Here is a 27,428-nt window from a genome sequence, read left to right as displayed (position 1 = left end):
CGTTTCGATGGTGCATAGAGCAGCAATTCAGTTTTGTCTCCGTTAAACTGTAAACAGTTTTTCCGTAGCCAATCCATGGTCTGCCTCATGCAGCTTTGGAACTGCTCCAGAGGAACTGCCTGTTTGCCTTCCAGGGAGAAGGCCAGTTGGGTGTCGTCCGCATAGTTTATCAGCTCCACCCCGAACGCTTTAATGATGGAAAATAGCGGTTGTAGATAGATATTAAACAGGATGGGGCTGACACTAGATCCCTGTGGGACCCCAAATTCCACAGGTGTATTCTCTGAGACAAAAGGTCCCATAGTCACCATTTGGTGCCTTCCCGTTAAGTAGGAGTGAAGCCATTGTAATGCCTGGCCCTCCACCCCAACCTCTGTCAACCGTCCCAGCAGCATTTCATGATTCACTGTATCGAATGCGGCTGACAGATCTAGGAGCACCAGCACGGCGGTGCTCCCTGTGTCAGCCCGCATCCGCAGCGAGTCCATCATGGTGACTAGTGCAGACTCGGTTCCGTGACAAGGGCGGAAGCCGAACTGGTCCTTGTCCAGCAGACGATTTGTCTCGAGATAACTCGAGAGGGATCTGCTCACCGCCTTCTCCAAGATTTTAATTGGGAACGGGAGGAGAGAGATAGGCCGGAAGCTGGCGGGAACCGCTGGGTCCAATGTTGTTTTTTTAATGAGGGGGGAGACCGTGGCCTGTTTCCATCTGTCCGGGACCGTACCCTCTGCCAGCGACTGATTGCAAATCTGGCACAGCCAGGGGAAGGTCGGGTGGCCAAATAGCTTCCTGTAGAGGAAGACTATCACCCCCTGACCTCTGCAGATGTGCTACAACTATTGTATCATTTTGGTGACCACCTGAGGGGCGCTGGTAAAGCCAAAGAGAAGAACGGTGAACGGAAAGTGGTCGTGGCCTACCGTAGGTAGCACTGGTGGGCATGTAAGACGGAAATGTGAAAATAAGCGTCCTGCAAGTCCAACCCTGCCATCAAGTCTCCTGGGTCCAGGGCAGACAAGACCTGATCCAGCGTGAGAATTTTGAATTCCTTCTTTTTGAGCAAGAGATTGAGAGTTCTGAGATTGAGAATATGACAAAGGCCCCTGTCCTTTTTGCGAACAAGAAAGTAGGGGGAAAAACAACCACAGCCTACTTCTGGCACCGGAACCCTCTCTATGGCTCCCTTGGCCAAGAAAGTTGTGACCTCGTCACACAGAACAGGCTGATGACCCTCCATCAGCCGAGCATCAGATGACTGCATGGGGGTACGGGTAGTCTCAAAATGGAGGCTGTAGCCCCTTTGGACAATCTGCAAAACCCACCTCTCCGATGTAATGGACTGCCGGTGGGGCAGGTGATGGCAAATCCTGCCACCAACTGGGTGGCCATGGTAGTAAAGGAGAAGACTAAGAGCTTGGAGACTGATGCAGTAAGGGGATAGCGACAGACCGCCGGCCACCTGCCCCATGCCCTTGGCCAAGCAGAGTCTGGGTTGCCAGCACAACAGTGGCTGGATGGGAATTAGCACAGCTGGAAGCTCTTTCCATAGACATGAAAGGAGCAAAAGGCAGATTGAGGTGGGCGTGGGGCAGCAGCGAGGCCTAAAGACCAGGCAATAACACAAAAATCCTTAAAGCACTCAAGTGTTGAATCTGCGTTGTCGCTGAAGAGAGAACCTCCTCCAGGACCTGTGACAGCACTTGTGCAACCATATCCCACAAAGTGTGGTAATAACGGCTCAAAGGCATGCAGTGTTCATAGACCACAATGCCCAGCTGGAAGAAGAAAACATCATCTTCCCAAATGAATGAGTCAAGTCTTGTGTATTCCCTATCCGAGAGAGTAGTAGGAAAACCACCTTGGGAGGTGGATGCTTGGACCACCAAGCTTTCAGGGGTAGGGTGCTGCATGAGGAAGTTGCGTCCCAAGGTGCGGGGCAATGGCAGCAGGGAATTGTCCTATTCACAGGAGCCCCTGTGCTGGGTTTGGACAAGGTACCCAACATCAGTGCAGGCATCATTAAAAGAAAGTAAGAGTTCTGAAGTGGAAACTCCCAGTTGCAACACCGGTCAAGAAATTAGTCTTGACTGCCACCATGGGTAGCTGAAGGTCAAGAACCTCAGCCGCCCTCCGCACTACCATTGTGTAAGAGGCTCACTCCTCCATAGCCATGGTAGGAAGAGAGAGCAGATCCACATCTGGAGTATGTAGAAAAGAGCCCGTCAAAAAATGACAAATAGCTCTCTTCTGGATCAGCGCTGGCTGGATCGGAAAGAAAAGAACTGACGTCAGTGCGCTTGGGTGGCACCTATATAGGTACTGCAATGTCACTTCAGGTGCAGAGACGGACACGGAGCTGTCAATGCCACATACTGGCGCGCACAGGTACTGTTCGCGAAAAATCTTCCCGATCCAGTCTGACGCCTGGGGAAAGTAAAAAGGTAAGGAATCTGCAGCTAGAAGTATCGGTCAGATGAGGGAGATTTTGGGGAACACCTAGATTATGTAGTATTTCAGATGGATACTTTGATCTACCTGCATATTCCTCACATGCTGAATAACCACAGGCGCAAGACTGCATCCTGAAGCTTTTTTAAAGCTCTCCTATGAAGATCCTAGGTACTGGCTCCATGTGACCACTGGAAGTGGCACGCGAGCGACAAAACTGGAACCATGTAGCGACCACTATGTCACACCAATATCCATTTTCCATGCTCTCAGAGGCAAAGAAAAAGAAAGCACCAGATACATATTTGTGGCAGTGCTGTGCAACTTCTATAGCGGAACCTTTATAAAATATTAGCTGCTTAAAATCATCCTTTAGAACAAAGAGGCAAGCAAGGTTGGTGAGGGATCTGCAGGTAAAGTAGCCACCAGAACGATTGTTACCAAATGTATTTGACTTAATGAAAGCAGCGTCAATTCTAAGTTTCCTGTTTGTAAAGGCAGAAGCATGTGAAATGCAGACGAATGATCCATGCTTCCAGCTCACTGATATGTCCTGCTGAGAACTAGCCACAAGAAAAAAAATAAGTACCAACAATATTCAAACCTCATTGGGGCATTTCAAGGGGTGTAGAAGGACACTTGTCTCAGTCCCTACAAGAACTAAATCATGAGCTGGGATCTGAAGATGGATGGCTGATTTGGGAGGCAGAGAAATGCTGAAAGGGCACTAATGTATCCTCTGATAGTGCCCATTGCAAAACACTGCTGAACACTTGACAGGCATTCTTTCAAAGGATCTATCTCTTGCTCCGGACACCATGCGTCAAATTTGCTTTACCTACCACAATAGACTGGTTTTATAGAGGAGCGAAAAGCTGAAAGTATAACGTCGACAACCTCCGACAGCAGATTGAAGGAGCTTAAGTGTACTCAGCCACCAGACGGGAAGATGGCGACTGGAGTTAGGGTACATTACGTGACCCTCTGCCTGAGAGAGGCCAGCCCTGAGAGGGGAAATGAGTGGTGGTATAGGGAGTGTCGCAATAGGGCTGTATACCACACACTTCTCAGCCAGTTCAGTGACATGAAAATGGCTTGGGCTAGTCTTAATGAATCTTCCTTAGAACTCAAGGAATCAAGGGTATTGGAGAAAACAAGTAATAAAGCAGAAAACGCCACTTCAGTTGAAACAACTCCAAGGTTCCCCATAACGCATAGTGGAGGGCACACAACAGTTGGAAATTAGCATATTCACAAAGGGAGGAGAGGTGCCCACAGTGAGAGATCGTCTAAACCATCTCTGGGTGGAGAAGCCACTTGCGGTCAGCAAGATGAAGCAGATATAATTGACCCTTTTGTGGGGTGAAACAGCCAGATAGTTGGCAACTAGCCAGCTTCTAGGCTGCTGCACCCAAACCCAGAAATTCAACAATTTCCAAAAGAGAAGAGGAGTCCCAACTCCTCCATGTCTGATGGCTTAACACGTAGCAGCTGTATTGTCTATCAAGAACTGAACTGAGTGTCTGTCAAAGAATTTGAGGAAGGCTCTCAGAGATAGCCAAATTGCTCACAGTTTGACCAGGTTGTTGTGACACATCTGCTCTTCTAAAGACAAGAGGACTCATCTTCAGTTTGTCTAAGTGAGCAGCCCAACCAATAGTGGAGACATCCACAGCTGGAGGACTTTAAAAAGTTATCCCTTTAGATAGGTGCGCCTCCACTGACCACCAGTCCAAATCCAACGCAGTGATAGTATCTGACAGATCTCCCATGTGCTGGCATCCTTGCCGACAGAGGCACCAGCGTGTGTACATGACCAACAGGATGGAGGCAGGCAGCAGACGTAGCAGACTAACAACCTTCAGAAATTGAGCTTCCTCCAGAATCAATGAATGTCCCGGATCTTTTGAGGACAAAGGAAGGCTCTCAAAAACACAAGTTCAGTATTGCCCCCGTATGAACAGGAGGCACTGAGAGGCCACTAGGTGAGACTTGACTATGAGGATAGAGCAGCCCAAGTCAAAGACCTAGGATACTAATGCCTGCAGGTGATCAGCCACAATCTGCGGTGAACTGTCCTGAGCAACCAGTATTCTAAATACAAGAACACTTGGATCCCTGACCTTCTCAGTAGCACGGCACCTATCATCATTACACTGGTGAAGACTCAAGGTGTGAATGTGAGACCAGATTGGAGTACAGTGACTTGCTGAGTGGACGGTGCCATGAAACAAATACATTCTGCCAGACTACAGGGTTGGTATGTGCAACCACATGTCCTGAAAGTCTGTGGACACTATCCAGTCTCCCGCTTCAAGTGCCAGAAAACCTTGAGTCGGGGACAGTATCTGGAACCTTATCATGCACAAGAACAAGTTTAAGATCTTGAGGTCTAGGATTGGACAAAGACTTCAGTTCTCCTTGTCAGCTAGGAAGTAGCAAGATTAATACCGGTGTCCAATTTTTTTCTGCTCTGGGAACAAATCTACCGCTCCTTTCAGCAACAGGATTACCACTTCCTACTGCGTGATACTGTGAGGATCGTATCACTTCAAGGAGCTCATGTGGAGGATATGAGGAGCAGCCTATTGGAAGGGTATGGCATACACCCTTTCTATTTGTAGGACCCACTTGTCAAATGTTCATGCCCCTGAGGCTTGTACAAAAGAGGATATCGGGCCCTCAACTGTTTACACATGCTCCTTCAAGGGAGATTAAATCGACTTTTCAGGTGTAGCAGGGGAAGAGGAGAATGGGAGGTGCTGCTGGATTGGACTACCCTTCCCTTTGCCCCTGCCAGTGTGCTGGTGCAGCAGTTGTTTGGGCTGTTGGACAAGCTGAAAGGGCCAAAGCCGCTGGAATACAAAGCCTTTTGAAAAACACCAAAACTGTCTATAGTCCTTGTTCGACTTGGCACCATTGGCGTGGGTCTCCCTTCCATTTATTTTGTTGCTGTTGCCTCATACGTTTTTGCTGGTCTAGATGCTTTGGGCACTTTGCCACTGCTGTTCAGTGCCAAAGTGCAAGTGCTCCCTTTGGTAAATTGTTGTTATGGATTAGTGATTCCATGATTGGCTATTTGATTTACTTTTCAGACCCTAGTACAGTGCACCATGTGTGCCAAGGGCCTGTAAATCAAATACTGGTGGTGAGCTTGCAGCACTGATTGTGCCACCCACAGAAGCAGCCTGTAAAATGTGACTCAGGCCTGCCACTGCAGAGCCTGTGTGCAGTCTGGGACTGCCATGTCGACTTGGCAAATGCACACACTTGCCAGTCCCCAAACCTTCCCTTTTCTGCATGTTAGTCACCCCCAAGGTAGGCCCAAGGTACCCCTGTGGGCAGGGTGCATTGTGTGTGAAAGGTAAGACATGCCCTGGGATGTGTGGCATGCCCGGATAGTGAAATACTGCCAATTTAGTTTTCCACTATTGCAAGGCTATCTGTTCCCATAGGCCAGAATGGGCAGTTTGCTTATATCATCTTCTAAACATAACTGACCCTAGGAACAAGATTGGAAAATAAAGTTTAGCATACCTGAACTCAGAATGTTAAGATGCATCTTTTAGTGAGGGTGATTTTACATTCTGTGTTTGAAAATACCACTTTTAGAAAGTAGGTATTTTCTTGCCTAACCATCCAGTGTGCCTCTGCTAGGTTTGTGTATTGCATGTCTGTCTTTTGATTGACAGGGGCTGGAGGAGGGCAGCGGTTCCTGCAGTCTGATGAGTCAGGGCTGGGCTGAATGGACCTGGGTTGAATTTAGAGTAGGGGGAGGAGATTTCCTTTCACCTGCCTGGGCCAGGTCTGCTTTCAACAATGCTGTCTCCACCTCCTGCAAGGAAGCTGCACCAGAGAGGACAGAACTGGTTTCGGCTGGGTACAGACACTCTCTGCATTCAGAGAACAAAGGATTTTTGTGTAAGAAAGTGGAATCCAGACCCCAGACTTTTACATCACTTCTGGGAAATCAAGAGGAACCTTTGGCAAGGAGAAGCGCCGGAGAAGCTGAGGAGGAACACTGCTCCTGTGCGGTTTGCTGTCTAGGGTTGGCCTGCAGTGGCTGCTTGCTGCCAATGAAAGGAGAAAAAGGATTTTGCTGTTTGCTTTGTCACCTGATTGAAGAAAAGATATCCAAGGGCTTGAAACTGAGCTTGCCTTTTGTTCTGAAGTCTCAGGGACACAAAGACTTCACCCCCAGCTCCCCTGAATTTCCTTGCTGGGAATTCTAACCTGCAAAGCGGTGCCGGCTGCTGTTTAGGACCTCTGGAGACTGTTTGTTGCTGGGAGCTGAAAGATCGACGCAACGAGGAAAGAAGCGCATCGCATTCGCAGCTGGTTCCGACGCCTCGCCGAGCAACCCACAAGAAGCGTGGCGCATCCACGCCCGGCCCCCACGCATCGCCGAGAAAACAGTCACAGCACCTGCCGTGTGGCTGCAAAAGTTCACACATCGTACCGGATCGTTGCATAGCATCGAGCCGCCATTTTGTCTCATCGCACAGGATAGTCACAATGCATCGCGGCGCCATCTTGTTGCATCGTAAAAGGAACGCAGTAAGAAACAGATGCATCCCCTCCTCTCCAGTAAGTAACAGACGCATCGCCTCCCCCGAATCAAGGAACTGACGCATCACCTTCCCACGACACTTTTGTTTGTTTTGCGTGACACATCTAAGGTACTTTGTGGCAAAAGTGTCGCATTTACAACTTGCATTGATCTGAACTATTTCTACCATTTAAGAGCCATATTATTGATACTGTAGTGTGGATTTTTGTCGTTTTGTCTTGTTTTGGTTTAAATAAAGATTACTTATTTTCTAAACTGGTGTGGTGTCCATTTGTAGTGTTTCACTGTATTACTGTATATGTTCACAATGCTTTACACACTGCCTCTGAGATAAGCATCTCTGCTCCTGCCAAGCTACCGAGGGGGTGAGCAGTGGTTATTTTAGGAGTGTATCCCCCTTACCCGGACCATAAGCAAGGGCCCCTATTTGGTCAAAGGTACCTACATCTGCCAACTAGAGACCCCCATTTCGAACAGTCCTAGGCTTGGTGTTGAAAGCAGAGAAAGTGGGCAACAACTTTCCCCCACCCTGAACCCCAAGAGATGCCTCCGCCTGATCTCCAACCAGGGATAGATCTATGGAGTTCACCTGTATATCAGTGGAAAATCTGGCTGAACAGAGCCAAGCATGCATCCTCATAACAGTGGATGAACCCATGACTAACCACGGATTCCACTATTTTCATACAGGTCCTGATTTGACAGGAGACATCCTGACCGTGCCTCACCACCTTAGCACAGTGGTACTGGAGAATTCTGGAAGACTAGGATCTCCAATGTGCATCATCTCCTAGAAGCCATGTGTACATCTGGTGAGAAGACACATCGCATCACTGATCTGAGAGCCAGAGCACAAAATACCTTTTTACCAACAACCTCCAGGTCTATACCTCATTATAAGCCAGGTAACAGCCAGGGATGAGGAGGGCTTGTCCACACAGTGTTAATGGGCACCAGCATGGCATCATTAAGGCAAAAGAAACTCATGTTACCAAGGAAGGTTACAGGACCCCAGGTAAAATGTTGGATCTGGCTTCTACAGTGGACAAAGGAAATTATAAGACTGCTACTGCCTTCCTTGGAGTTGTGTAGGACTTACATTTTGACGAATTGAGACACACACCAGACACCCTCAAATGGACGAATCTGGAGGCACGCCCACATTTATGCAAACAGGCCCTATTCAGGATGGAACAACGCTGGATTTTTAGGCTGTCATCAGACACCAGGGGTCTGAATGAAAATATCCTGTGGACAGAAGTTATTAGATAATGAGTACAGAGTACAAATTCTAAAGGCTTAAGCACCATTGAATGGTTTCAGTTTCATAACTCATCTTGCATACTTCTGCCTTCCCCGCTCGTAATCTTTCCTTGCTAGGTAACAGACTCTTAGCATCTGGACACCGCCTTCGCTGTCCAGGGTCGTGCCATTAGTACCCATAAACAAGCACCCTATTTAATGTCTGAACTGACATAGACCAATATATGCAGCATTTTTTGGTACACAGCATCACTAATGAATGAGCAAATTCGTCTAAGGACCGGTACATCATTAGCTCTACCAGGCCGATATGATACCCTTTGATCACTGCCAGACTGTGGAGGGCCACTGCACTACCTACGGCTATAAGGATTAGTGTATTTCTACTATCACTTTTCTCGTTAACAAGGCACCTTTTTTATTATATAGCTGTACCTGGAGTCTCCACTGTGGAGTACATCTCCAGGACCGGCAGCCTGTAGGAGTAATGAGCATCCTTATTCTCCTAACATGGTGCTGGCTCTTTGCCAAATGTGGCCACACCCACCGGCACGTACAAGACTGCCTCAGAAGTCTACTGACGGAACCCGGTCTCAGCATGCCAACTCAAGCTGAGTACAAACAGGGCTCCGCACCTTCTACCACCCACTCCTGACGTGGTGGAGGACGGAGTAGGTGCCGACCGCCTCAGCAACCGCTGAAACTGTAAGTATAATTATCAGATTAGACTATTCGACCCGACACAGTCCCAGGCCGTCACGCTTTCTCCCAGTACAGTTCCTCAAAGAGCGCTTCTATTTCTGGCACCATTTTTAACTCCGTGTTTTGACCATCATGCTACTCTTGTAGGACGCCAATGATTAGCGTTATCCCTCCACCATTGACTCGAGTGAGCAAGTAATTCACCCGCAGTGGAGTGTTACAGAGCAAGATTTTGACCTTGGTGGTTCATACCCACCACCCACATCAGTATTGTTGGTTCCTTCCCACATGTGCCACTGCGCCGCATTACTCACTTCACAAGTCACTAGTATGTTTCTTGCACATCCCCACATTATTAAGCGAAGGCTACCACCATATACAAATTGCTTGTATCATTCTAATGAATTTTCATTCCGTATTTTTTATTCTTCTTTTAGGTTGGTCTACATTCATTAAGGTACCTCACATGTTAATGTAAAACTGTTGGATCAACAATGTGATGCTACTAGTGATCTAACCTTAGTGTAGATAGAACATTCTCAATTGCTCCTGAAGAATTGCAGCGTGATCATTCTAACACAACAGGCATGAAACATGTCGACCTCATAGCCACCAGTGGACATTATTCCTTAAGTGGCACTCACTATCTGATTTTAATAAGGACCAGTGGGCTCATCTGAATAAAATTGTTACTCTGGAGTACCACTGGCTACCCTTTTTATCTAAACCCCCCACAACTTCACCACACATCTGCACTAACTTATCTACACTTCCAGGCCCCTTACCCGCACTGCACCAAACCGCTTGGGACAAAAGATCTCCGAGAAAGAGCCCCTCATAGGGTGCCCGTCAGGCATTGCAGCACCGGCCTGACGAGGACCAAGCCCTATGATGAAGCATGGCACCCAGCTGGGTGTGTGAGGGCCCCACTTCCCAAATTGGGAGACACCCTGTCTCCAGCATTAGCTCAGGGCACAACCTTCCAAGCCTCCTTATTGGACTACCTTCGCTTTCCAGGAACAGCATACTCCATTTGATATTATTGTCTCACCAGGGGCACTTTTGCTGGACCTCCAACAACGCCCTCAGTCCCATCTTTCTTACTATACTTGCATGCAAGTTATCAGCAAAATGCGCGTTAATAACATAACAGACTCTATATAACCGTAGTTTCGAACACAACTCTCACCTGATAACAGATGCACTAAAATAATCAAACAGTATAATATACTCTTATGTAAGCTATCCATTCCCTCTAATGACAGACTGCCACAGAATGCAAAATTATGCATCACTGAAGCACCTCCATCAATAACCATTTAAGACTGTCGAAGGCGCTACTGGTCACGGTGCTCATGCCTGGCAAGTCCCTTGACAATTGCGATCATATCTACCTTTGTCGATGATTATTGTTGACAATAAAATGCAGGCTAAATTGGATGACAGCCTACTGCCACTTTTCATATATTGTGCATTCTGATCAGTCGGGGTTTGAACCTGGCGGGTCTACTGCACCTAACGTGTGTGCACTGTTCACAGTGCTTCACACCCCGACGCCTGACCTACCTGCTGTAGATGCTTTCCTGGATGCCACGAATGCTTTCGATTCCCTAGAGTGGTCCTATCTATTCTTCCTCCTACAGCGCATCGGAATCCGCCTAAACTTCTTGAAATGGATTGCCCTGCTGTATGCATTATCTATTACTCGAGTCTGGGTGAATGGCGTTGTTGCGCCTGCCTTCTCGATTGGCAGAGGCACGTGCTAGGGCTGCCCACTATCATCGGTACTATTTGCTATTGCCTTGGAGCCCTTGGCGGCTCATCCTCTCCATGTTTGCTGATGAGGTCACTATATACGTCCGAGACCTTGTTCATAACCTACCTGCTGTCCTGCGGGAGTTCTTTCGCTTTCCTGGCCTAACCAGCATTAGGATCAATTAGGCACGTCCGTGATCTTCCCCTTGACGCCTGCCACTTCTGGCTTTGCCTCTAGCGTGAGCAGACTCCTCAGTCTGATATCTGGGTCAGCAGAGATACTACAGAACTCTGTTGAGAATTACAGCAAGACCATCACATGGCTGGAGGACAGGATTTCGCAGTGGTCTCAGTAGCCTGTCTCGATAGCCGGGAGGGGGTGCCATAGCCAAGATAGAGATACTGCCTAAACTCCTCTATTGCTTTGTGAGTATCCCAATGCCACGGACGAGAACCTTCCTTAATCGTCTAGGATCATTTCTTATAACTCTTGTTTGGGGTGGGAGACAGCCCCGGTTGACACAGGAGGTGTTGATGATACCATTTGAGCACCAAGACATCTGTCCCCTGAACCTTGGGATACCTCACACAGCTGTATAAACGGATAGCTACTTGCCCTCTGAAACCAGTTTTGTACTCGCCCGTGAACCGCTTGAGAGCTGGTTTAGCCTCCGTGGCCAGTACTACCGGGACGAGGGAAGGACTACACCATACAGCCTGCCTGCCTCTTCTTTATCAGACAGGGGTAGCCCAGGCCAGAAACCCAGCACTACCTCCCTTGATGGTTGTTTTCTTACACCACAAGTTGCTCAGCAGCTGCAAACAGTCAACCCACCTTCCCACAGGCACCCTGCAACCTTAAGACCAGTTTCTTAAATCACCCTTACCTAGATGCCTGATCACACGTCTATACGCTACTTTGCCACTATATCGCTGATTGTGCCTGGGACAAGGGAGGAGTAGCTGCGCAAGCTCGGATATTACAGAACAGCAGTGGTGATACTGCTACCCACACGTACGTCTATTATCACCCAACTAAATGATTTGCCTTATGATTATATACTTTAAGTACCTGCACCGACTCTACTGCACCCCTCTCCAGCTAGATCACATGCGCGTGTTGCAGGGCGGAGAGGTGAGATTCTTGCACCTGGCCTGGCGGTCCCGACATATAGCAGAGTATTGGGATCGTGTGCACCTGGTGACTGCAGACATCACGGCGCATGCCCTACAACTACCAAAAGTGGCCCTGCTTGGCTATGTGATGGATATTGCTCCTGGTGTCCGCAAACTTACTGCTACTACTAGTGTGAAATTGGATCACAATGCAGGGGCCTAGGGACATATGGGCTACATTTGTATTGTATATAGACCCGAGAAACGGCAGAGGGTGCTGACTGCTTACAGCATGTTGCAGCGATGACAATATGTGCAACCGCTTGGATTTTCCCACCACCCTCCCCAAATACATTTTTTGCTCCACCTGAGCCTTCCTACCCCATCATCGCTCTAAGACCCTCTGCTTGTGCCTGGCCCTTATTGATGGGCACATGGCCCATGCCTAGGCATCCTGCAGAATAACCGACTGAGTCTGGAATCAAATCAAATCAAAAGATATCAACAAAAGACTGGGGTAGTAATGTATCAGAGGATGCACATCATAGCAATCATTGACATCAAATTGGGTGTATAGTAATAATTGTCAGAGAAACAGTGAGATCGGTAACAAATTAGATAAATGGTGCCGCTCGGGATTAGAAAGCACCCTACTACCTGAGTGCTGAACTATACGTATCATGCAAAGCAATCCCCGTAATTAACAGATTTTGTACATAAAGAAATCCCGGCACTCTAGAGTCATATATTATTCTTATTGGTTATTAGCCAAAAAAACGAAGGACACAATGGTAATAATGAAAAACTGGCTACGGAACAGATTGGGTCCTCACAAGAGTATATGTCAGAAAGCAATTTAATACATAAGTTTTACAGAAAGGAAGAACATATTCATGAGCAAAAAATCAGAACTCCCTAATATATTTAGTTCTAGTTGTTATTTCGTAGAAGGGAGACTTGTGTTTTCTAAATCTTGGTACAGATGGATGACAGCCGACACGTGTTTCGTCACGTATAGTGACTTCCTCAGGGCTTTGAAAAGAGTCTTTGGACGCTTTATATATCAAACATGTAATTAAACTTCTGTTGACGCGCAATATTGAGTGTAGATGATTTCGAGAGAAGACTCCGACGTGCGATATGATTCCAAGAATTTTAGAACCTATTGATGGTGCGAAGAAACAAGGTTTGTCGCGAGAAAGGCTCCTGATAATTGTATCAGTTGTATGTTGGCAATAACAGATCTTCACCAGTAATTTCTAATATTCAGGGATGTTGCACCGTGTTATATAATTTATTAGTAAGACTGAATCGATGGGACGGTCTTCGTGTAGTCGTCTATTTAGTGATTTTTAATAAAAAAATTTGTGTTGGCTCCATCATATATATTAGGTGAAGTGAACGAACCGGCTCTGGTAAGCCCTCCTAGGATAGTGGTTGTTGCCCGAAACGTAACTCCTGTCCCTTCGTACCGGCAATGTCCATTGCCGGTACGAAGGGACAGGAGTTACGTTTCGGGCAACAACCACTATCCTAGGAGGGCTTACCAGAGCCGGTTCGTTCACTTCACCTAATATATATGATGGAGCCAACACAAATTTTTTTATTAAAAATCACTAAATAGACGACTACACGAAGACCGTCCCATAGATTCAGTCTTACTAATAAATTATATAACACGGTGCAACATCCCTGAATATTAGAAATTACTGGTGAAGATCTGTTATTGCCAACATACAACTGATACAATTATCAGGAGCCTTTCTCGCGACAAACCTTGTTTCTTCGCACCATCAATAGGTTCTAAAATTCTTGGAATCATATCGCACGTCGGAGTCTTCTCTCGAAATCATCTACACTCAATATTGCGAGTCAACAGAAGTTTAATTACATGTTTGATATATAAAGCGTCCAAAGACTCTTTTCAAAGCCCTGAGGAAGTCACTATACGTGACGAAACACGTGTCGGCTGTCATCCATCTGTACCAAGATTTAGAAAACACAAGTCTCCCTTCTACGAAATAACAACTAGAACTAAATATATTAGGGAGTTCTGATTTTTTGCTCATGAATATGTTCTTCCTTTCTGTAAAACTTATGTATTAAATTGCTTTCTGACATATACTCTTGTGAGGACCCAATCTGTTCCGTAGCCAGTTTTTCATTATTACCATTGTGTCCTTCGTTTTTTTGGCTAATAACCAATAAGAATAATATATGACTCTAGAGTGCCGGGATTTCTTTATATACCAAATCAAAAGATACTTTATTTCGAATAAAAAGTCACATACATACAAAAGTGAACAGCCAAGTTAAAAGAATTAAGAGATCCAGTGACAGTTTAACAGTCCATAACCGCTCTTGATTTCAGTATTGATTTTAAAAAGCGGACAATAAAATATATACAATCCGTATTCAGTAATTGTAAAAACATTAAGGCAGGTTTAACTTGGGTAAAATTCATTTTCTTTAAAATTGGTATCAGGTAGGTTTTTCGTGGGACAAGATAAAAATTACAAAAGAACATGAAGTGTACCAAATTTTGTTGGGACTGTCCATCACAACCACATACCGGTAACGTCTGTCCCAGATGACCCACTTTAGGTCTAGTCAGTAAAAGATGGATTGTGCTACATCTTAACCTAGTTAATAAAAAAAATTCATGGGTTGTGAGGGTAGACATTAAATAAGGTTCAGCAGCATGAGTGGTTATTAAGGCAATATGTGACCGTACACTGGGTTTTGTAAGCTCAGTCCCTTCCCTTTCTAATGTCCTGTAGTTCAAGGAGAGGGATTTAACCAATTAAATATCCTTTTTGAGAATCTCTTCAGGCTTGGAGAACAAAGAACCCCTTCCAATTGATTCAAATCCCTTTTTGATATAAGAGAACCATGGGATCCGTGCCTTGTTCTCCAGAGCCAGACAATCCCTAAGTATATCCTGAGTCAGGGGGATGTCACGGTTCAGCCAGCACTGTAGCCAAAAAATCATGGGGCTCGTTGCTATCTGGTCGGCTATGTAAGGTACTCCCAATTCCTCATGAGCCACCAAATTTGGAGTACTTATCGGAACACATGAAAGTCTTTTTAGGAATTTGTTTTCCTCGACCTGTATGGGGTTTATCACAGCACGTCCCCACAGCTCACTGCCATAAGTTGCTATAGCAATGCTCTTTGCTCTATATACCTGCAGCATAGCCCCTGTTGGTTTCTTCCCTATTTTAGTGGCGAAGTTAAAGATTGCTGCATTAGCCCGCGCCATCTCCCCCCTTTTTTTGTGTATAGCGGCGTCCCACTTTAGTTTATCATCAAATAGGACTCCCAAATAGGAGAACGCATTGGTGCTAGGAATTAGATCACCCCCTGTTTTAAAAATAAAAGATTTCCTAGATCGTTTGCCCAAGCTCATGGTATATGACTTTGTGCTGTTTATCTTCAAGTCTAGTCTGGAATCATGCCCGTGAACGGTATCATAAAAAACTTAATAAGTGTATGACTGATTTGACTCCGATCCCTAGAGAGGGTGTGTGTACATCTTGAATGGATGTGTGTGAGGGATTAACTGTCTATTTTGGCGCTGCAGACAGTACTAAAGTTTGTTGTTCTGGTGTTGTACAGCTGCCAGTACTGCCGCTGAAACTGACACTACTCCGGAAAGGCCCTTCAGAAAAGAGTGGGAGGGGAGAGATGGCGGGGGGAGCGGGCTTGCCTTCAGTGGTCGACGTCGAGGGGTACATTGCTTCTTAGGGTGTGGCTCCCATACAAGTCTCAATTTCAGCTCGCTCGCCGCCAGGCGTCCAGGCAAGACCAGACAGGACACGGGCGCACTTCCGCCTGGCCTCTGGTAGAAAGCAAGTAGTCTGTTAAGCGCACAACAGGATCTATCAGTAGATTATATGAAACAAGTGTTTTCCCAGGTCAAGTTACTCCCCGTCATTCTTTCTTTAGAATCAACGATCAGTTTATAAAAATAAAAAAACACAACTTGGGGGAGACGCATCTTGTGTTGTACAACGTGTTAGTAGCATTTATCTGGAAAATTCCAGCTCATGAATACATTTAAAGTAGGTTTGCTATAAAGGGGCTTTAACATAACTGTTAATTATTCATCAAATCTCCATTTAAAAAACGGAGCTCGAAAGTCCATAAGAGCTGAAAATTCGCTAAACAAACGAGGCAAGTAATGTACGCGCTTTTTTTTGCGAGTCCTCTCTCGACTCCACACTCAAGGTTCTGCGCCGTCGATCTGTCGGCGATGAATCCACGCCGACAAGGATGGGGCAATTGCAACAAAGTGCCTGCGCGAACGCTGCTGTTATTCAGGGTTATCAGAGACAGAAGTCTCACAGATCCGTAAAGACTACAATGCTGCTTTGTGCAGTCATAATGAATGCCGCGCAGTGCACTGCCGGCGCGCGCCCAGCGCCTGCCAGTTCCCAGGTCTGCGAAGCTCCAAGAAAGACATCAAATAACCCATTTATTTATTTTTATACACCTAGCGCACACCGCAGAATGAACTGCCTCAGAATAAAAGGCAAAGGATTCAACTAAACACGCTTTTTAGAGGCAGCAAAGTAGGTTTCCAAAGAATATGTAGTGGAAGAGAATCCCACTCCTTTCGCCCACGAAGAGCAAGTCCTGGGTCGCCAGATGTGATATAATCAACTCACACGTGAGCGGAGCCGGGGTGGCAGCGTTGACTGACAGCAAGTTAGTCAGCCGGCCACTGTGCGCGCTCAACAGAAATATATGCGCCAGTCATGGCCCGGCTCACTGGAAGGCATTGAAGAGATCCCTTTCTGAGACCAAAAATGACCAGTATGGCTGTGAGTGGAATAAACAGTCGTTGCATGGGAGGCTGGGAATATTACCTACCTGCACCTAGTCCAATTTCGAATTATCCAAAGTCCACACTGGGACAGAAGAAATGGGGGCCTTCTGAAGAACTATCCCAATTTAAACCAAAGCTGCCACGGTGAAGTGCCAACGTGTGTATTTGGGGAAAGATCTGTATGAAAAAAAGCGATGTGTTTTAATTCATATGGGACCTTCATACTGAATCTGAACAGGAACAGTGGATCAGACCAAGCTGCTGGGTTAGAAATCAGATGATGGCGTCGAGCAGCACAGCCTCGATTTTTGCAACATTAAGTCAGCCACATTGTGTTCACTGTCCTAGAAGTGAACAGATGGATCACTAACACACAAGGAAGTGGAAGAATAGACAATAAGGCAATGGCATCACAGCAAGTCGAGATGGGGTGAATAGAGAGAACGGGCGAAACATGTGGCATCCCACAGTGGATTAAGGTTGAGCCACAGGAAATATCGCTTACTGTGACCACTACTCCAAAAGGAAAGTAAACAAACTCTGATGACCCCTCTACCAACAGCAGACAACTCATCAACAGAGCAAGATCCATGGCGTCTAAGACTGCTCAGAGGTCCAATGTGGTGGAGCGGCAAACATTGTTCATTGTTGGCCTGGACCAAATTACCTTTTCAGACGGTAAACAAGGTGGAATCACTCCTATGCCCGAGGTAGAAGTCAGTCTGGTTAGTGTGCATACATCTTTATTAGTCAAAATACTGAAGCGGTTTCATCACCACCTTTGCAGGACTTTAGCCATCCATGGCTTACCGGCTATAACACAGGTTGTGAATTAATGCTGTAAGGATAGTTTCTTCAGAAATGGTGTCAGTGTCATTCATAAGTTCAGATAGCACAATTTGTGCAACTGCTTGCATAAAGGTATCAGTAGATTATTCAGCCGAGCTGCAGTGGCCTTATAGTATCTAGCAGGTGAATATCAGGAGTCAAGATACTCCTTGAACACAGATTACTCTCCAGGTAAAAATCAAAGGGGAGGGCGTTTCATTGGGCACAGTGAGCCTCCACAGAGTGGCCTTACTTCTACCAGAAACTGAATTTAGAGGATAACTTCACCCTACACCAGATTCCTAGAAACTCATGGGACCACAGTATTCATTCTAATGGGTAGTTCAAGAAATTACATTTTTTGCACCACTAACAAGGTGTGGATTTTCCCAGCTGCTCAGAATCTATTAAAGAGGCCTAGATCTCTAAATGCTCCATTGAGTGATGCGATGACAGAACTGGGCAACTCTTAGCTAATTTTCCATTTAAACCTTGAAAGACCTAGATATAGATGGGCCCTTTAATATGGGATGGATTAGGGAAAACTAATCTCTAGAGCAGTCAGATATTCAGCCGCAGCACCAGTATCAGAGTTATATGGACGTCGTTAATACACACTGCACTATCCACCCACCAGAATGTGGTAGCTGACCGGAGCCATGGCTTGGCCTGCTGCTCTACGGTTGAGGGTCTGGGCTGAGAGGTAGCCGAAAATTAGCCAGGGACGTATTCCTTCCAAGATGTTCAGTTAAGATTTAGAAAAAAAATTCGGGGCACCCCATGCTCATCTTTTCCTCACAACAGAGCCCTAGTCAAACAATTAGTAGGCACCAAACTAAGCAGAAGTTCAATGTATTCTTATGTGAGCCGCGTCTCAGTGACTGAGCGGCAATCCAGTCATAACTGCAGGATGCAATCACAAACGTAAATATCACTTCTCGTCAAATATAGATGTGCTGGCAGCACAGTGACTAGTGACCCATATCCATGGGTTTGAAGTGCATGCACCCAGCAACCCACAATGGCATTCACTGATGAAAGCTCTGGTCTGGAATAAAGCCTTGTGCCTGGAGCACTCTGACATATTACACCGCCAAAACTCACAGAGAACAGTGGTAAAGTAAGAATGAAGTAAGATAACGCTCGACACAAAGAGCAGTGCTGATGCTGTCGGAGACCTGATGAGCTTCCTAAAAGTGTCTGAAAGTGATTTAGATGTGAAACACCACCAGAAGAGCTAGGAATCAAAATACTTTTTCAACACCCACAGCCCACAAAAATCTATCAAGTCAGAAAAAATAGCACCAGAAAGAAATTGTCTACATGACATGGTCTGGTACAAATTTCAATGCTTAGGTCATCTAGTTCTGGAGTGCTGTTTAGGGGGGAAAGTTTTATTCTTTTGAAAAACATGTTTTCTTTTTAATAACACTTATGAATGACTAACTGTCGTTCTACTCTCTCGTTTTTTCCTTTTAAGTTTTTGAAGTAGCTCAACCATTCAGATACATACCAGGTTTTTAAAAAAAAGTTAAAAGTACCCAGGAATAAACCAAATAGATGACAGTAGACTTTGTTGACCTAAACTGTATTGGGCACTAGATGTTATAATAAGCCATACTCATCACTTTCGAGTTTTACTCAGAAGAAAACTACTTCAAATTTTGCGAATCTAAAAAGGTACATATCAAAATTTCAACTCTTAACACGAAGAAAGGCCCAAAGGAACAACAATCAGAAACCATACAAAGATTTAGTGATGAGGTTTAGATCATTCAAGAAATTAAATGAGACTAGGCGATCACATGACGCGCCTTTTGTGCAGACTGATCAGGATAAACGAAGACGGTCCCTGCTCATTCACACATTGGCCGAGTGCGAGGGGGTTTGCACCAGAGTCCAAGTACGTGAATGATTTGTTGGAAATGACCAGTGATTAAAACGTTTTCGGTTTGTGGATGTATGCACGAATACTAGAGGCTCTGCAAGAATAATAATCAAATTCCATAAATTTAGGTTAGCCATAAATAGCCATCAAATTCAAATAAGCACGAAATTTGTATTACTGCTATACATTATAAACAAGCATTAAAAATGCAATAGGTCTCGCCTTTAAGTTAAAGCCATTTGCTTTGCTATACAATACCATTAGCAAAGCAAATGGCTTTAACTTAATAAAAGGTGAAAACTATTGCATTTTCAATGCTTGTTTTCTATGAAACTCCGCTTTTACCCTCATTAAACATTATCTGAGTTTGGTTCCCACTTCCCTATGCCGCTTTATAGACATTTACACCCGACTTCGATAGGAATTATTAATGCATTTCCAGGGAGGGAAACCTTCACTGATATGTCAACCCAGAAATGGAAGAGCTTCTGGGTGGTCACCATGTCCTGTCTCTAATCTTAACCTGCCCTACGTGTGGAATGACCACATTCATAAATCCTTTAAAAAAAAAAAAAAAAAAAAAATGCTACTCGAATTCGGAATCTATGTATGTACGGTTCCTTTTCAGGCACCCATATTCAATTACCAATGTGCAAAGTTCTGAATCGGACTCAATACTGGTGCTACTTAGGTAAGAATACCTAATCGGGGTAGTATTACTGCTTCCGGAGGGTACTAAAACCTGCATTAAAACCTTATCAGAAGAGTAGCGGTTAAACATGCATTAGAACTTTAACACTAATGTTGTGTGACTTGCTTGGCACACATTGATAAACGCAGTGACAAACTGCTGCAGTCCCAAATAGTTGGGCAGACACCATGACAGAGAGACGGGCATCTTTTGAGGACTCTGGTCAAAGACACATTAGTCCTCAATTCTTTGCATATAAAGAACATGTCACTATCTGACCAGGAAAAATGTACAGCTTCATTTTCCTTTTTTTGGGTGTGCTCCAGCTTTCTATGATGCTGGTCAACCTGAACTCTAGTCTCTGGCTGATTTAATGCACGCAAGTGTCATACCATGCATCGAGTTATACCGCCAATGCAGAAGGAGGCATTTCTCAGGCTGATTCCATTTCTGTTGAATTTGGGGAGTGTGGCAGTGCTCTACATGAGGGACAGCACCTCCTGCACAATCTTATGTTGAATATTTGAGGCAGGGATAGCTAGAAGAAATGAACAGCCTCAGGAACTAGGGAGCTACAGAATATATTGGTATAAGATATGCATCTGTGTACACAGCACATGCACGCACAGCCCACGAGTATACACATTTATATATACAAAGCACACATATGATGAGTGTAGAACATACTGGTACAGGAGCCCAGGTATGCGACAATCACCAGCAGATGGGGGGAAAAGAGCAGCTTGCATCACGGCAGTAGTTTTACTTTTTCTGTCATAAATGTAGTTCGGTATGTTTCCTGGTAAGAGGACCGTGTCATGATGGTGAATTTCAGTCAGTCTTAATTTTCCAGCCACAAGAAATAGGACTGCTAGAAACGGTAATTCACTTTTCACGTAAGCATGTGCCTACAAATACCAGCATGCTTAGCGTTATTGGCTGGAAAGTCAGGAATGTGTGAACATCACCCCTGACGTCGGCCCAGTTGACAGCTATGAAAAGGGTAACAGAATGTAAAGAACATAAACAGGACTGGGTGAAGGGCTCAGGTCTGACATGAGAGCGGCACATGCGACCTCTGGCGTGCCACCCGGGCACCGGAGCTTTTTCACACACTGCACCACATCAGTCTAATCATGCCCTGTCGTGCCATCACTCAGCCTGCCACACAAACATCTGCACCACAGAAAGACCCAGATGGCAGCACAATTGCTGCTAAAATAAAGCCGGGCTCCGAGACAGGTGAAGACTGTTTCCAGCACCTGCGCGATGAGCAATTACCATAATAAAGGAGTTATGGCCTACCGACGGCATGCAAAGCACACCTCGTCAGGCGAATCAGCCTCGCAATGATGGAAAGATCGGCTTCCTAATGATATCAAATCAGGCAGACTGTGAAAACAGGTGGCACTTTCAAACGAGATTATCGCCAGCACCTGCAATGGCCTCGCGCGCTACCATGCGTAAAGCGCCAAGACAATCCAAAACAGGCGTGCGTGCGTTGTTAAACACTGCAGCGGTGGCGCATAGTGCCCAAACCATTACTATTTCTGCCGTAGTTGGTTTATGCGCCTTTTGACAAATGTGCATTTCAAATTCCTCACAACGAGCCAACGTCCTTATTTAAGACCCAGAAAAACAATATATGCGTATAGTATTGTGATCTGAAATACAGTTGGCTAGACTCCTTGCGTCAGAATGTCAGAGCAGGTACAATTTTAAAATACCTGGAATACATACCTCGAGAACCACAAGGTACAGTTAAAATTACAAATGCATGCGTTACCCATACCTTATGTGGCCTCTTAATAGCACGGCGCTACATCATGGGATATCTGCGTACATCCAATAACTGGCAACTGGTCCATTGTGTGAAGGTGATTTTCCGCCCGTACTGTTTTTTTCAACCAGCCGCATTGACAGAAAACTGATAAGTTTAACCAGTCATAGTTCGATAGCAAACTGATCAAACTCTTTACAGTATCTTCAAGTTTTATGTTTCCTTTGTTAGGGAAAGCTTTAAAACATGAATGTGCACAGTGACAGTCGCGTCTCTTCTGCGACGTGACGCAGGTCTTCAGGTTTAAAGTTCCAACAAAGAACTAGAATACTGTCATAACAAGCGCTCGCCATGACGTTTGTTCGGCTTCCTCTGCCCACCCACTTGGAGGCCTCGCCTGCTAAAAGGTTTCTTATCTTTATGGGGCCATGTGCTTGGCCCCATAAAGATAAGAAACCTTTTGCGACGAACGCAAAGCAGGCGAGGCCGTCCAAATGGGACGGCTCAGAAAGCCGAGCAAAGACATCACCGACACCTCTTTTCCAATGGTTGGCCAGCGTTTAGCATAAACGGTGATGCCGGCCAATGGAAAAGAGGGGCGGGGCTTGATGCCCCTTACAGAAAATCCCTCAAAACGTTAAATTTCGTCGGGCGAGACTGCGCATGCGCAGCCTACGCCAGGCGAGACCTAATGAACGGCAGAGTACGGGGAATAAAAGCTGAAAGCAATGATCGATCACGTTCATCTGAAAGTAACAATAGGGATTATGGACAATAACCTCACTCTGAATCAGCAGGTGGGGCAGTGGCTTTTAAATTAACTTTTATGCTGAACCTACTGAGAACAATCACTCCACTCCTCCCTTTGGAAGCCAGAAAAAAAACCTTCCGATGGTGTTCGTCCCATCACTGCTGGACCATGCCAGCTCAGTGTGGTTAGGCCTCCTTAACACAATCCACAGACTTAAGCTCATACGAAATGAAGCTGTCCGCCTTATATAGCTTATCTCCAGATGGGCGCACGTCACTCCTCTACTGAAGGAACTCCACCGGCTGCCGATACCCCAGTGGATCCAAGACATGCTACCTAACATTTAAGAGGCTTATAACACTTGCCCCTCAATACATTTCTAATCAGTTTAAACATTATTACCCTAAACTCAATTTCTTGTTTTCTCATTTAAACCTTCTGGCCGTTCTGAATTCACAAATGTAAATCTGGCAGTAGAAGCTTTGTGGAACAAGCCCCAGTGATCTGGAATTTGCCTCCATTGAAAATTTGTCTGGAATCTAATTCGTTTCACTTCCGGAAAAGCCGGAAGAGCCAGCACTTCAAACAGGCACACTTGGATTGGCCCTCCGCTATATACTTCAGTTTTTTTGATTCTTAGTTCTGTTTTAGCGCCAAGAATCTGTAGGTGATCGTAGGATCACACACACACATATATATATATTCCAAAGACGCCACTGTCGTCGGGGGCCCCCAACCCTACGGGGCGGCCATGGCTTGGGGGAGACTGTTTTTTTTTTTTGCAGAGTTTTCTATAGCGCAAAGTTGACCCGAATCCAACAAGGTATCAGAGCGTTTTACATAGCACCAGTTACGTTACATTCCCGCAATTCAAATCCAAACAGAAAATGTGCCACAGCTGGTAAAGTCTGGTAAAGAGCATGTATTATAAATTGGTGCAGGCAACAGCAAAACGTGATTAACCCCAACACGTTTCGGCTGTATGCCTTTTTCAAAGGTAAGAAATCACATGTGCAAAGTCCCAGGAGTTTTAAATGGTGGTAAAGTCACGTGCCTGCATAATGCCACACTACAAGTACCATATTTCACTTCAAGTTGCAGTAGAATATATGTACTGTGCCAGTGACGTTTTTAACACTGCAATACTCTGACAAGTAGTTCAAAAGGTAAGTGTGGCATATCCAGTCTTAAAGGAAAGGAACTAGTGCTAAAAAACATTCCTTGCTGTGCCACGTCAAATACGCGCAGTATCCGGATCCTGCCAAGCTGAGGGATGCGCCTCACTTGACTCCCTTTCTCACCTCCACTGAAAATATCACCGGCAGTATATACATACAGTTTTATTTTTGGTTGGATCAGATAAGCATACAAAGTGCAACTTTCAGGCATCACAGTGTATTAGGCACAACTATCACAAAGCAAAATGCAGACTCCGCCGTCTTCCCATCTCCACCTGAGATCCCCAGGGCCAGTACCGCTCTATAAATAACATTAACATAATCATCATACTGGGACTATGGTTATAATGCAGATTTAATGACCATGCAAGTGGTGATTTGTTCAGCGTATTCAATGGGCCTGAGCATTTCTATGTGCAATCAAGCGGATACACTTGGTTTTCACCCGTGAGCGAAAGCATCATGCTATAAACAATCTGTGGGTAGGAGGAGTATGCTGTGCACACATACACACCATAGCACAGACGCATTATGCACTTTGTTCTCTCTGCCCCCTGAGCATCTGTAATTGGGGAGTATACATTGCAGGTCATCTGCATCTTTTTCCATAACAGTGAGCAAAGTACTCCAAACACTTAAAGATCTCCAGGGTTGCAGTCAATCAACCCGTTTAAAAGAGAATTAACGTTCACCCGCTTACGTACGACTATCTGGGCAAGTGCGCCAGTAATGTTCCGTTACATCTGTAAATGTATGTTTGGTTCTCAAATTACATCAAGTTTCGAACTTATTACTCTAGCATTGACTAAAATGTACCCTGTTACCTTAAAATAATTTGGTTAATGTAGCGGAAGATAAGCTTAATGTTCTTCACACACTGCATGGGTATGGTTCAAATAGGAATCAGAAATACAGGCAATGCCAATTGTAAATACATTCCACAGATTCTTAATTTATTCAATTAGGTGTTAGAGGCATATAGATGAACTGATAGGTAAACCTTCTCTAGTCTCCTTGAAAATGAGAAATTAAGTCAGTTTACCTGAGGGGGCTCCAACCCAGGCCAGACCAAGCACGCCGTCATCAAAATCGCGGTCGGTGAACACATAGGCCAAGCAGTAGTCGTCGTGGTTCTGTTCAGAGTTCAGCTCCAGGAACTTCTCGACACCAATGTTGGGGAACCGGAAGGGGTTCGAAGCATCTCTCTCGTCTTGAGTGGTGTTAATCTAGAAACGGGGCAATGATTTATTTGCATTTGCGCAGACATTCTTGTAAACCCCTTGATATAACAATATAGCTTTAAAACGTGTACCTAATCTACATTAACAAACAACCTAGGGCTCGAGCCACCAATCCAATTTCAGGCATAAACATACACGGACGGCAACACTGGCTTGCGACCTTCTGGCCATTCGGAACCCGCTATCCGAGCCTTTAAAACTCAGGAAATGTCGAATGTTTGTTCCAGAAGCGCACAGGATTAAATCTCTATCCACGATGGAAACGGACCCCCACCAAACTCCGGTGAGGAGTAGGGGAAGGAGTTTTTCCCAATAGGGAAACATTTTCCCGCAGAAAAACACAAAAAAAGACGTGTAATGGCACAGCTGCATGCCACGAATGTAGACTTCTATATTCGGCAAATAACAGAGCACAAAAATATCACATGCATCTGCTGGCAGTGTTCCTAAAACCCGACACGGAGCACTTAGAAGCAAGTCTGAAGCCCTAGCGGCCCAATTGGCGTTTCGCGCCTGCTGTAACCCGATTATCAAAACATAGCAGACAGAGCAAGTTTACCTTGTAGCAAATGCAAAAGTCGGGAGGCACGGCGTCAGACTGCAGGGCCGGCTTTAGAGCTGGTGGCGCCCTGTGCGACATTGTTGGCGCCCCTCCCATGACCACCTCCACCACGGATTCTCTCACTAGCACCCTTTAACAGTGACCAACTCTCCATAACCACTCTCTCTCAGATGCATTGAATTAGTTATATAGCGCCACTCATACCAGTGTAGGATGTCAGTGCACTTTGCATCACACACATTACACAGAGACAATCAATCATACGTGTGCCAATAAATGTATAGGAAATGTTACATAAGCCAATGGACTAAAAGTGTAGTTGTCACATGTCATCCATACTGGTAGGCAGTATAGTTCAAGAGTACTTGGTGTGGAGAAGCACAAACTCAGAGTCGAAAAAGAAACAGCAAAGTTGGTAGTTTTCTTTAATAACAAGAATAGATTTCTCTCCAAAGTAACCCTTTTTGCAACATTAATCAATGTTCTAATGCATACTTTGTAGTGTATATGCAGTTCTAAGATGAAAGATAATAGCTCACTGTTCTATATTTGAACTTAGTTATAAATAGCTAGTATCAAAAGGATGTCTCTTTTGAAAGCAGTAACCTGCTGATCTGTTTACATCATACGCACTCTGCAATCTACTTGGTACACGTTCTTTGCAGCAGGCATATTAACCCTCTGCACTAACTCCACACAAGTCAAAACCTTAACTATACAAAACTCTGATCTCTCACCAGGAAGAACATTAGTCACAGGAGTTGCCTTGACATTTTTGTGAGGCCTGGTAATTGCTGAGGAAAGGAACGCTGCAGCAGGTGCTTCAAAAACAAACTTGCAAACACAGCGCCCCCAGGAAGCCAGTATCCGGTGCGGTGGCACCGGTCGCACCACCCTAGAGCCGGCCCTGTCAGACTGTGATCCACGCATAATTTGCACATCTTTTTAAACACCACCATTGCCTTCCCAATAAACCTTAACGCGTTCACTAATAATTCAAAGTCTGTTACAGAGACAGTATTGTGTGGTTTCTCAATCACTACAAAAAGGCCAAATTCTGAAACAGTGAACAAAGGAGGAACCCCAGGAAGTTCACAGAAACGGATTTAGTAGAATGATTTGAAATGTATTTCGTAGAGAAATCTCCTTCTGTCATAAAATCTTTCTTTATGTAAAGAAAGTTCAAGTCATCAACCCAAAACTGGTTAGTAGTCACACTGCCACAACCAAAACCTTGATAGTTACACATTTAATTCTCAATGTTCTTTTGTATGAATCCTATTGTACCAATGCTCAAAATAGGATTTTAACGCCACTTTTACTTGGCCGGAATTCGTGTTCCAACCTCAATGTTTTGCTTAGTGATGATATTTTGGGCACGCTATTTACTGAATGCCAAAGACCACTGCCGACGGTGGGCATTCCCTTATAAATCCTCTAGATAAAATAAAGGATCCTGGGAAACGAGAAAGTACCTGTTATATAGTAGAGGAAAATACAAAGTTGGCTTTGATAAATTAAAGCATTCTGGGGCCATAGCCACAAATTGTTGAAAGCCTTATAAAGAAAATTCCACTTGACTATACAACACCTTTGCAGAGTCCAGCGATATCCAGGTGTTATGTACATTGAAATATATCTTGCATTGTCACCAAATTGAGTCCTTTATTAAGCCAGCTTGATAATGATAGAACTGGCAAATGCTTTAGAGCCTACTGTGAGACTCTTAGAAAACATCTCCATGAGGAGGCGCACGCTATGCAACCTAAGATGGCCACCTGAAACCAGAGCTCCGCGCTGCCTTGGGCACTGCGCTGAAAT

The 27,428-nt window shown here is 45.2% G+C and overlaps 1 protein-coding gene across 1 annotated transcript in view; it reads right to left on the bottom strand.

Annotated features, from left to right (window-relative positions):
• Nucleotides 1–27,428, bottom strand: part of ADAM10 (ADAM metallopeptidase domain 10) — a 508,880-nt gene that overhangs the window by 108,180 nt on the left and 373,272 nt on the right. Inside the window, exon 8 of the mRNA XM_085643752.1 lies at nt 24,847–25,030. Within this exon, the coding sequence (XP_085499878.1) occupies nt 24,847–25,030 (184 nt within the window). The remainder of the gene's footprint in view (nt 1–24,846; nt 25,031–27,428) is intronic.

The sequence above is a fragment of the Triturus cristatus genome, chromosome 3_1 (assembly GCF_964204655.1).
Source record: "Triturus cristatus chromosome 3_1, aTriCri1.1, whole genome shotgun sequence".
Lineage (NCBI taxonomy): Eukaryota > Metazoa > Chordata > Amphibia > Caudata > Salamandridae > Triturus > Triturus cristatus.
Note: the sequence above shows the minus strand (reverse complement) of the source record. Positions and strands in the feature narration are given on the sequence as shown.